Here is a 12,405-nt window from a genome sequence, read left to right on the forward strand (position 1 = left end):
TTGTACCAGCCAAATGTGCTGGGCCGTCTCATAGTGCCAAAGCCACCTGCAAACAGATGGGCCCCCAGATTTACTGGAAGCCTCTGGGATGTTCAGTTTGAGGGGGTGTGGGGGTGCTGAAGCGAGGTCCTTGCTGGTCTCACTGGGCAGGACAGAGCTGGAGGGCATGGACGTCGGTCCAAGGGACCAACTTTGGTGGTCACGGGTGCTCTGGGCATTTTATTGTATTTATTTTTTGAGATGGGGTCTTGCTCTGTCATCTAGGCTGGAGTGCAGTGGCATGATCATGGCTCACTGCAGCTTCCACCTCCCGGGCTCAAGCGATCACTCCACCTCAGCCTCCCAAACTGCTGAGATTACAAGCATGAGCCACTGTGCCCAGCCTGCCCTGGACATTTTAAATTCTCACCAGTTGGCCAGATGCCGTGGCTCACACCTGTAATCCCAGCGCTTTGGGAGGCCGAGGCAGGCAGATCATGAGGTCAGGAGATTGAGACTATCCTGGCTAACACAGTGAAACCCTGTTTCTACTAAAAATACAAAAAAAATTAGCTGGGTGTGGTGGCGGGCGCCTGTAGTCCCAGCTACCTGGGAGGCTGAGGCAGGAGAATGGTGTGAACCTGGGAGGCGGAGCTTGCAGTGAGCCGAGATCGCGCCACTGCTCTCCAGCCCGGGTGACAGAGCGAGACTCCGTCTCAAAAAAAAAAAAAAAAAAAAAACAATTCTCATCAGTCCCCCATGGGTTTACTGTTCAAAGGCAACATGGGTGTGCACAGGGTGGAAACAAGCACCAGGGAAGATGTATCATTAGCAGGTATGTGGGTGGGAGGACGCATGCACATGTCTCAGGGAGTGTACAGGCCAGACCACGGCTCATGCACAGAGAAGCAGTGGGAGGCATGGATGGAACTTTGAGAACGGGGTAGGCTGGCCATTCCCAGCTGGAATCTGGCTATGAGGAGAGGGGCTGTCCTGGGCCTCGCGAGGCAGGGGAAACATGTTGTTTGCTTTTTTGTTTTGTATGGTTGGTTTTTAAGTGAAATTTGAGATTTAAAAAAAGTTAAAACAAAACGAGGCTCTTTGGGCAGCACCATGGACCCATACTGGCCTCTGGGGCTAGCAACAACAGCTGCTGGACACTTTTCTGTGCCAGCAAAAGCTGGCATCTTCAGGGACAGTCTACTCTCAGCCGGCCCCCGCCCTAGCCCTCCAGCACGCCACCCCCGCTACCTTTGGGTTCCAGGCCATTGGAGTTAAAGTGCATCCTCTTCTGACACTCTGTACAGCTCATCAGGAACCGGGTCACAGCCTCTCTCGGGAGGAAGGCATAGGTCTCTGCGATCTGGAGGAGACAAGAGCTTCGCTTGTTATATGGATCCGTGGGGAGGCAACTTGGCCATGAGGTCACCAAGGTCTGAGCTTTGGTGGCAAGTGCTTTGGCTCTTGCAGGGAAAGTCAGGGATTTGAGGAGCAAGGGGCAGGTGTCCTGGATTCTCAGCTGTGGAAATGAGACAGTACTTTTGTGGAAAACCATTTGTTTCAAAAATCTCAATAAAGGAGGTTAAAAATAGAAAAAGCAAAGCCTTTAAACATTATCCAGTCTTTAACCTATATCCTAATAAGTAACATTCCTCAGAACATTTTATTGCTGCTATGAAAAAAATGGGCTTATAAACATTGCTCTAGCATAGGGTGAGCAGTTCCCCTCTTAGAGATGGATAGACTGAGACCCACAGATAAATTCACTGCCCTGGACCCATATACAGAACCAAAGGTCCTGCAAACCATCTCCTGTGATCACTCACAGGTGAAGAACCTTCTTAGGGAGAGCTGTGAAGGGCTAGTACCAGGCATCAGACTTTTCAAACTAGATAGGCTCTGCGGGACCCCCATGTTCCAGGCAACTGTGGCTCAGAGAAGTGAGCCAACTCCCCAAGGTCACGTGGCACTTTCAAGGCAGTGCCAGACTAAACCCCATGCTCCAGGTGACACCACTCTTCAGTTGTCTCCAGAGGGCCTTCCTTAGTTAAGGAGGAGGACAAGCATGCAGGGGGCTGGGGGAGAGACACACAGAAGGGAGAGAACATGAAAAAAGGGCTGGGTGGGGGAGTGGGGAAGAAGTGGCTGTGGGCCCAGGTGTCCAGCCCTTTCCTCTTGCTCTGGGTTTTGGAAAAGCCACTGACCCTGATTTAGCTGTCTGGTGGGGCCAAAGAGTCCCTTCAGTCCCAGGTTCCCTGGTTTTCCATGTGCTTCCTGAAGCCTGGGTCCTCCCGCTTCTCTCCACTAAGGGGCAGCATCACCCAAGCGTTCCGCTGTCCTCGCCGCAGCCCACAGCCCGGCTGGGAAAGTTGGCCAAGGGTGAGGGGCTGCTCTGGGCTGCGCTGAGCCCCGCCTTCCCCCAGCAACTGCAGGGGTTTGCTCCTTTGGAAATGCACGAATGTCCTTCTCCATCCCTGCGATGGCTGGAAGGTAGAGATGGGCTAGGGCAGGGCTGGGGAGTGGAGTTGTGGGGGATGCAGAAGGTCTGGGGTGCCCCAGGCTGTGGCTGGGCCGTTGGAGGACCAGCTCAGGCACGGCTTCCAGCTCAGCCCACTGGCAGAGTCCAGGGGCCACTCTTGCCAGCTGCAAAGGCGAAGTTAATTTTGGTGACACAATTGTTATTTCTCAGCTGATTTGATGCTCTGCGGAGCAGGCAGGCTCCTTGATGAGTTATCTCCCTTCCAAATTCCCTGTCTGATTGCTTTCCTCTGGAGGTCAGGGACAAGGGCAAACCCCAGTGTCTCTGACTGGAGCAGCGGATGGGAGAGCAACATCAGGGATGCAGCTGGTCCTTGTCAGGTGTCAAAGCCGAGGGATGGGGCTTTTCTGCCATGCACACAGAGAGCTTCATCCCCAGCCCAGGGCTGCCTGGAAGTCTGGGGGCATGTTCCTCTCAGGTCTGCTGGGTCTGGAGGGAGATGCCTGGCTGAAGGGTGGCAGCTGCAGGAGCAAGCGTGCAGGAGGGAAGGGCATGTGCTAGGCCGAGCAGAGGGCTGTGGCTGACTTGGGCTGACAGATGCCCCTCGGCTACCCTGAGACGTGGCACCCTAGGTCAGGCCTCAGGAGAGCTCAGTAGAGGGCCCGGGAGAAGGGTTGCACAGTCAGCTAGGAGAAGAGGGCCAGGTCCCTACCATGAGGGCAGCCCTACTGAGTTACCCGGAGCTTGCCTGCTCACCTGCCAATGGGCAGAGAAATAATTTTTAAAGGGCTCAGGGGGTCCTCCTGGCCTGGCTGCTCTTTTGAGGGCTGCACACAGGATGGGCAGGGCCCTTGTTGCTATCTGGCCTGCTGAGGGCACAGGAATGGCTCCCTCTCCAGGGGTAGAGTGGTGGCCACATTTATCCTGGCCTTGGCAGGGACCCTAGCAGTGTGCAAAGGCTGGCTGGCGTGCCACAGGGAGGAGGACTGCTGAGCACACACCTTCTGGCTTTGGGTCCCACAGACGGGTGGAAGGGGAGGATAGAAGGCTGACAGGTGAGAAGTCCGTGGAACTGCCTGAGGGCCAGGGAGGGAAGACCTGCCCCGCAAGGCAAGGTGGGATTGTCTGCAAGTCTGGCTTAGAGCTCCCTGGGGAGTCCATAAAGCAGAGTCCAGCCCAGCTCTGCACTGCAGTAGGGACCCATATAGAGGATAACAAACCCTCCCCCTGCAACCTTCAGCAGGCATCTTCTCATTCATCTTCCTGGCTTGCCTGGGACCAGAAATGGGACCTCCATTTCTGATTGAATGCATGGATGCCCAAGGCCACAGGTCCACAGAATGAGTCTAAACCAGAAGGACAATCCTAGCAGATGCTCTAGTTAATAGGATGGTGGTTTTCAGATGGTTTTAGAGCTGCAGACCCTGTTCTAGAAATAGACTCATACACTGAAGCCCAAAACATGAAACAGATAAAGACAGAGCTGCTGTGTCTAAGGAGGGGAAGTTCCAGGACCCTTGTCCCTGCCCAGCTGCCCTCCGCTGCCCTGGGCTGCCTGCTGCCTTGCTCCCCAGGCCTCCTGCCTAGACATTGAGTCCCGTATGTGAATTTGCCTTTTACATTTTTCCTGGTGGTAAAAAACAGGGACTTCACTGGCAGAGAGAGCAGGAGCTATTTGCAGAGTCGCTGACTTGCAAGGCCCCATTTCACTCCCCAACTCAGAGGCCGACAAAGACAGATGAGACCAATTGGGGGGATTTGCACCACTTTACAAGATCCTCCTTCTGCCCTGCGGGTGGATTAGCACGTGGTGGGCCCGGAGCAGCTGCTGACCACATCTGGCCCCAACTCCAAAGTGGCCTGGGCAGTTAGATCCGGACTGTGGAACCCGATCTGACCCACCAGCACCCTGGGAGGGAGAAAGGAAGCAAAAGGGCTTGTTCTGATCCAGATGGGTGCAGAAATCAGAAAAGCAGGAAGACCCCTTGGAAAAAGGACTAGCCCTCTGTGTGAATCTAGGAAACTCTAGAACCAGCTGGAACCTTCCTCAAACCCTGGTGCTGGCGAGATCTCCGAGATCCTCTGGACCTCAGGTCACACGAGAAGCTAAGTGAGACAGGGACTTCCTGCTCGAAATGGGAATCCCTGTATTATCCATTGCACATGGACATCTAATTCCAGCTTGAATACCGCCAGTTTCAGAAAGCTCATTGGCTGCCCTATCTGATCCATGGCTGGACAGCAGTAGATGCAAAAAAGCTCTTTTCCCCACCAAATAACGTGCCTCCTTTAGTGCACTGAACAAGTCTGCCGCCGCCCTGCCAGTCCTGACTTCTATAGTATCCCAGGCCTAGAAAAATCCAGAGGGGCCCTGTGCCCTAGAGACTGTCAGGCAGTCCTAGGATTCAGCTTTGGCAAAACACAGAGATAGATCCAAAAAGTCCTTGGCCAGGGGCTTGATGCGTACCCCAGGATGCCAGGCTGTGCCCCTCTATAGCCATCAGCAGGGGTTTCCTTGGGGGCTCTTTCCACAGGCATGGATGGGTGGGGGCCTTGAGTTTGCAAAATGGGGCTGAAGAGCTAGGTTTGGGTCGAGGAAAATGGGAGCAGATGAAGAGGGGCACAAAGGCATCCAGGCACCACCTCCTGCCCCCAAAAAAGGAAAAGGGTGGCATGAGAAGGGTGACAGATGGGGAGGAGAAGGGGAAAAGGAAAGAAGGCACGCAGGGGAGGAGGGAGGTGTGCCAGCCCCCTCGGCCTCACACCCACTGCAGGAGGGCCCTGGCCTGCTCAGCTCAGCCTTGGCCCTGCTGCTGAAATTCCAGCTCTGTGCGCAGCCCAGCTGGCTCAGTGCCAGTCATGTGCCAGCTCCAGGCTGGGCAGCGGGAAGTGGGGCACGCGGCAGGCATATGGACGAGAAGCCAGGAAGTGCAGAGCAAAGGGCTGGATGTCCGCTTGGCCCAGGGATGCAAGTGCTGGCAGAACCAACCCAGCCCTGCCCTCCCCGCAGCATGGAGGCTACAGACCCCTTCCTTTCTAAACCGCCCAAAGAGTGCCTGTGGGTGAGGCTTGATGCTGGGCACCGAAGGGGCCAGGGAAATCACATGATCCAGCTGGCTCCAGCCCATCCGCCTGGACAACAGCAAGTCGTGCGGCTTACTAACTGACCACAGGAGGGTTGCAGAGAGGCAGGATGTGTGGTAGTCAGGGCACAGGCTCCGGGGTGAGTGGCCTGGCTCTGAATGTCAGCTGACCGACCTCAGGTAGGTTATGTGTTTCTCTGAGCCTCAGTTTTCTCATCTTAAAATGGAGGTAACAACAGCACCTGCTTCATGCATGCAACCTTCATACATGTATAGGAAGTGCTGGTGCAGAGCACATGCTGACTGCTCAGCACAACGGTGAATTTTTTTAATTTAATTTAATTTTTTTTTTTTTTTTCTCGAGACAGGGTCTTGCTCTGTCACCCAGGCTGGAGTGCAGTGGTGCAATCACAGCTCACTGCAGCCTCAAGCAATCCTCCTGCCTCAGCTTCCCAAGTAGCTAGGACTACAGGTACACACCACTAGGCCTGGATTTTTTAATGTATTTTTTATTGTTATTTTTGGAAATAGAGTCTCACTCTGTCACCCTAGCTGGAGTGCAGTGGCATGATCTCAGCTCACTGCAACCTCTGTTTGCTGGGTTCAAATGATTCTCATGCCTCAGCCTCCTTGAGTAGCTGCGATTATAGGCATGCACCACCACACCCAGCTAATTTTTGTATTTTTAGTAGAGGTAGGGTTTTGCTATGTTGGCCAGGCTGGTCTCACACTCCTGGCTTCAAGTTATCTGCCTATCTCAGCCTCCCAAAGTGCTGGGATTACAGGCATGAGCCACCGCGCCTAGCCCCAGTTTTTTTTGTTTTGTTTTGTTTTAGGAGAAGGGGTCTTGCTATGTTGCCCAGGTTGGTCTTGAACTTCCAGCCTCAAGCAATCCTCCCATCTCAACCTCCCAAACTGCTGGGATTATAGGTGTGAACCACCGTGCCCCACCCACAATGGTAAACTTAATGCTGAGAAAATGTGGTCTTGTCAGTGCCAAGGGGCCCATTAGGCCCCAGCCTGAGTGCCTCTTCTTTCTTCTATGGCCCTCTGGTGGAAATACCCTCAGAACTCCCTTCCCACAAGCCACTTCCCAGAGCACACAGACCGAGAAGCAGGAGGGGCGGGGAGACCATCACCACCTCCTGCTTCCCTGGGCAGACACCTCACCTCTGTGAGGCCCTTGGCACATGGGTCAATCCTTAAAATCCATTTAGGGCAAAGCCATTTTCTGAGGACAAGGACTAACCGGATGGTTGCATTAAAACAAAAACAAAAACAAACAAAAAAAGACCATAAGGGGAAATTATAGACTTATACAGCCACCTCCATGTAGTCCAAAGCTATTTCTACAAAGAACTTGGGGTGGGGAGTTTCACATCTGCCTTGGGTGGGGAAGCCCAGACACAGAAGGGCACATTTCTAGAAGCTCCAGAGAAAGTCAGCATGGAGGACACCGGCTGATTGCAACTCAGCTGCTATCTGACCTTGGACAGGTGACCCAATTCTCCAGGTCTCAGTTTCCTTAACTGTGAAATGGGTCCTCAGTGCCTCGGTCACAGGACTGCCACAAGGCTTGAATAAGCATGAAGGGCTTGGCTTTACTGGCCTCCCTGGGCACTGGACAAATGGTTCGGAGCTGTGCATGAGTCGTGGATAGGCTCACATGTGGGTCAGCAGGGGATGGATCAGAACACAGGCAGGCCCCTCTGCAGGGTGAGGAGGGGCCTCTGGTTTGGCCAGTCCCATCTATTTCCACCTCTCCTGCATTTGTGACGCTCCCTGCCCCTAGGTTGCCCTCTCTGCCCTTATGCCTCCCCAAAGCATAGAATGCCAGCACAGGTGTCACCTTCTCCACACAGCCCCCCAGGCTCATCTGCATCTGGCAGTGCCTTTGCTAAATGCCCCTGAGCCTGGGTTCTTGCTCTCTCAAAGCGAGCCTTGGAGACACTTCTGCTTCTCATGTATCTTGTTTTTGCCGTCAGCCTCCCCACCCCAAATCCAATTGTGATCTCCTGGAGGGTGGCGAGCAGGTCCTTCGACTTCCCCTGGGAAACTCCCAGTCCTGACTTCACAGGATGAGCTCACACATAGGAAGAACTCAGGACAGGCCTGGCATGCGGTAAATGCCATGCCATGGAGGCATTTGTTCCTCTGTTCATTATCTGCCCCCAGCACCCCAGCCCCAGAACAGGCTGCAGGGGGCTGTGGGGGCGGTGTCAGGTAGGAGCGAGTGAAGCAGAAACGGGGAAGAGGAGGGCACCTCCTGCCCTCATCCCTCTCCTTCCCTCCCTCTCACCCCCTTCAACCTGCTTTTCCTTTGTGCTCAAACCACAGATCCCCTACCTTCGCCCTGTGAGCCATCTCTGGCTGCCGTGCCCTTGCCCTGTGCCCCCCTAGATCCCGAAAGGCCGTTTCATCACGCCTCAGCTCCCTGCCCCGCCCCCCCAGCCCAACATGTGCAGAGCCCATGGCCTCCTGCCAAGGCCTGGGGCTGCTAGTGGAGGCAAAGAGACAGAAATCTCACCGCTCGGTAGGTTTTCTTCTGCCCAGCGTGCTTGGGGGCTTTGCCTGGCTCCGCTGAGCTCTCCACATGCATCGAGTAGATGATGTCAAAGAAATCTTCCACCACAGCGACCCGCTTCAGAGAGATGCCCTCCGGCTCCGACAGGCCATCTGCCCCCTGCGACAGGGTGGACAAGCTGTGTTAGTGTCAGGGATGATGGCGGGGTGAGAACTGGGCCCTGAGGCCGGGGCAACGGGTCAGGACTCAGGACGGGCAATGCCTCTGACAGTGGGTCTTGGGGTGGGGGGGGGAGGGAGCCTGCCGAGGGGGCTCCCTGGAGGGAGGACGCCAGAGTCAGGGTGGCTGCAGCTATGAAATCTACCAGCGACAATGGGCAGAGAACGGCGACAACGAAAACACAAATTAAAAAACCAAGAGGCTCCATGTTCACAATTTCAGACAGATTGTGCCAGACTCGGGCGGGGAGCTCTTGAATCACATGCTGTGCCAAGACCATCCTGGAAGTCTCTGGGGAGGGGGGAGTGCTAAATAGATGCAGCCCCATCAGGAGCTCGCCAATTAGCAGTAACCTTTCACTGTGGGCCTGGGCTGGGGTCCCGGGGGAACGGCTCCGATCACCTGGGTGACTCCTGCCTCCGCCCTGGCCTTTCTGAAAAGCTTTTCACGGCTGCCTGCCCTCCCCACTCCAGCAGCTGAGCGCCAGCAACTGCACCCAGGCTCTTTGTGTGTGGAGATGTACAGAATAACAGGCACGAGGCCACGAGGAGGTGGCAGGGCCATGTGAACGGGGTGGCCATGGGCCCCGAGCCTCTTATCAGGCTAGCATGAGTGGTGTCAGCTGGCCCGACAAGGTGCACCAGGAGCAAGACGGGTCCTTCAATAGCAAACAGCTGCAGGGCTGACGCCTGTCCTCCCCTCCAGCAGGAAAGGGGCTGCAGGGAAACCACAGGGCAGGAGGCTGGGGGCGAGGCCAGGGCCCGTAAGGGAACAGACTGCTGGGGAACTGCTCCGCGCAGGCAGTCCCCGCAAGCGAGGTACGCAGACCCAGGGACACTAGACTGTCAGCCACCAGCTCCTTAAGGGGAGTCTTTGGGGATGTTAGGGGGCTTTGAAGATCAAGAACAAGCCGTATGGAGGGAATCTAGGGGGAAAGGAAGCTGGCTTTTCTCCAAAAGTGCCCAAAGACACATCTCCAAGAGAATTCTTCCCCAAAGGACCCCAACTCAAGGATGTCAGCAACAAGAGGATGTGGGCTTCGCCTGCTCCTTCTCAGCTGTCTCTCCAGCACTTAAATCAGTTCCTGACACATAGTAGGTAGTCAGTAAATAATGACTGGATGACTGAGTGGTTCTAAGTGGCAGCTGGGCAGGGTCACTTGGACACACTCTGACCTGGTTTGAATACAGCCCCATCATGGAAGTGGCCCTGTGACCCCAAGCACTTACCGTGCTTCGAGCCTCAGTCCCTTTATCTGTAAAATGGGGATAACAGACGCCCCTTTCCCATGAGCTACTGCGGGGAAGAACTGAGATGTGCATGCGGCACTTAGCACTGAGCCTGGCGTACAGGGATTGCTAGATAAATATTGCTATTAAGAAGTGCTTTGCAGTTCACCATGTTTCCCCCAGGTATGAGAGAGCTGAACACCGGGGCAACACTGGGAGGTTGTTAGGGTCAGGACCTGCCTGAGGTGTGGTGGCTGGTGGGCGGCAGACATGGCTTCAGATCTCAGACTTTGTAGTCCAAGGAGAATACAAGCCGCACTGGCAGAGGACGCTCGCTCACAACAGGTTCTGGCAAAGATAGGTCTTGGTTTTACCCAGTAGCTTTCCCGACACACCACGATGGGCGAACAGCAGTGTCTCTTCACCAACAGCCCATCCAAGAGCAGAAAGCAGATGGGGGGCAAAGGGCATCTGGGATGTGGGGTCCCGAGCCCCACAGCTAGTGGGCAGTGTCCCTAAGTGGTGACGCTGGGAGGTGACCTCACTGGCCCCAACCAGGCCCTCTTGCCAATGGCTTCCTTCCTGGTCAGAACCCATTTCAATGGGACGTCTCAGATAGTGCATATCTCTCTTTGCGTGTACAGGAGAAGCCACTTGCTGGTCCGGCTTCCTCGCTGTGAGATTGTGGGCAAACCCTTCAACCTCCCCAAGCTTCACTTATGAGATGAGCTGTAAAGTTCCATGACTTTTCTCTTCTTAACCTCTCTCGGGAATCCATTTTACCTCTTTTGGGGGATATCCCACCCCCTCTGACATCTCAGGCCATCCATACGGGCTGAACAATGACTAACTTGCTCACTATTGACCCATAAATGCCCAGCATTATGGGGCCCTTCAAATACTGCCATGACAGGGTTGAGATGGGACAAATATTATGATAGGTCACTTAGACTTTTAAAAAAATTTTACTCAGCAAAGATCTGGATTTGGGATGTACAGTTACAAGACACTTCTAACCAGAGGTTCACATTGGTGAAAATAAATAAAATGAACCTTAAGAATGAATATAGCTGGGTTTCTATTTGTTGATCTGGGCAGTAGTTATAGAAATGTGTTCGACTTATTAAGTCATTAAATCTTAACATTTGGCCGGGCACAGTGGCTCACACCTGTAATCCCAACACTTTGGGAGGTCCAGGCAGCCGGATCACCTAAGGTCGGGAGTTTGAGACCAGCCTGACCAACAGGGAGAAGCCCCGTCTCTACTAAAAATACAAAATTAACTGGGCGTGGTGGCACATTCCTGTAATCCCAGCTGTAATCAGGAGGCTGAGGCAGGAGAATTGCTTGAACCCAGGAGGCAGACGTTGCGGTGAGCTGAGATCGCGCCATTGTACTCTAGCCTGGGCAACAAGAGCGAAACTCCGTCTCAAAAAAACCAAAAATCTTAACATTTACAATCTGTGTATTTCCGCATATGTGATAAACTTTAATTTAAAAAAACAGTTTTTAAAAAGAATATCATGGGATAGTTCCACTGAATTTTTAAATTCAGGTAAAATACATATACAGAATGCACCATCTTTACCATTTTTAAGTATACAGTGAAGTCCGTCACATTTGGATCACCTGAATCCAGAGGCATAGCTCTGGAGGCTTAGCTGCTTAAAGGCCAGTAGGCCTCCCTGTTCAAAATTGTTTCAGACCAGAACACAGATATTTCCGGAAAAGGAAGGAGATAAAATTTTGTGGGAAGGAACGGAGAAAGAAGGCAATCTGATGAGGAAACAATATTTTATGTAGGTGAGATAGAAATTTCCCCCTAACCAGTTTGGGGGCCATGGGTGGGTCACTTTATTTCTATACTTCTTTTTTTTTGTTTGTTTTTGAAACAGAGTCTCGCTCTGTCAAACAGGCTGGAGTACAGTGGTGCAATCTCTGCTCACTGCAACCTCTGCCTCCTCAGTTCAAGCAATTCCCCTGCCTTGGCCTCCCAAGTAGCTGGGATTAAAGGTGCCCACCAGCATGCCTGGCTAATTTTTGTATTTTTAGTAGAGATGGGGTTTCGCCATGTTGGCCAGGCTGGTCTGCAACTCCTGACCTCAGGTGATCTGTCCACCTCAGCCTCCCAAAGTGCTGGGATTATAGGTGTGAGCCACTGTGCCCGGCCTATTTCTATACCTCTTGAAAGTCAGTTTCTGCACCTGTAAAATGGGCCTAAAAAGTGCTAGTTGGATGTTCCAAGGATCAAGCACGTATGTCAGGCATCCAGCACATACAGACTTGGTTAACGTTCATCTCTTCCCTTGGACCTCCCAAGTCTGGACATTTTGTGTTTAGGAATCTCTTCTTATCTCCGGTCCTTCTGACGCATCCAGAGGGGACCCATGACAAAATGGGTCCCCCTCAGTAACACTCACCATCAGAAGAGATGCACAGTCTTATTTAATTCCTAAATAATATGCTAAGGCTCCCACGAACTTGGAATAAGCTTTCCAAAAGTCAAAGTGTAATTGACCAACCCAGATAAAAAAGCAAAACATACTGTCCCATATGGCCTCTCTCTATCCCAGCTTCCCACCTGCATTCTTAGGCCAACTCTGGTAAACAACAGCTTTGCACCTGGTCTGATGTGACTATAAAATTAATCCCAGCAAAATTCTTCAGGGAAGCAGTTTTCAGTAGTTCCGTCTTTAAAAATTGATCACTTTCTCTCTTGATGTTCAAATTTGGGTCCTGTAATCCAACTATCTCTACAGCAAAGATTTACATAGGAAAGGAGAGGGCCTGGAGCGACCAGAACTCAAACCACACAAAGGCTGCAGAGCCACACCTTGAACTGTCCTCTGGTGAGCTGGGGCCACCTGGATTCCATGTGTGCTACACCCTAGG

At 53.1% G+C, this 12,405-nt stretch overlaps 1 protein-coding gene across 1 annotated transcript in view; it reads right to left on the reverse strand.

Moving 5' to 3' along the window:
• The window catches only part of NOL4L (nucleolar protein 4 like), a 146,086-nt gene that overhangs the window by 80,195 nt on the left and 53,486 nt on the right, over positions 1-12,405 (reverse strand). The window contains exons 2-3 of the mRNA XM_030914871.1: positions 8,069-8,224; positions 1,231-1,342 (exon numbers count right to left, since the gene is read on the reverse strand). Of these exons, the coding sequence (XP_030770731.1) occupies positions 1,231-1,342; positions 8,069-8,224 (268 nt within the window). The remainder of the gene's footprint in view (positions 1-1,230; positions 1,343-8,068; positions 8,225-12,405) is intronic.

The sequence above is a fragment of the Rhinopithecus roxellana genome, chromosome 13 (assembly GCF_007565055.1).
Source record: "Rhinopithecus roxellana isolate Shanxi Qingling chromosome 13, ASM756505v1, whole genome shotgun sequence".
Classification (NCBI taxonomy): domain Eukaryota; kingdom Metazoa; phylum Chordata; class Mammalia; order Primates; family Cercopithecidae; genus Rhinopithecus; species Rhinopithecus roxellana.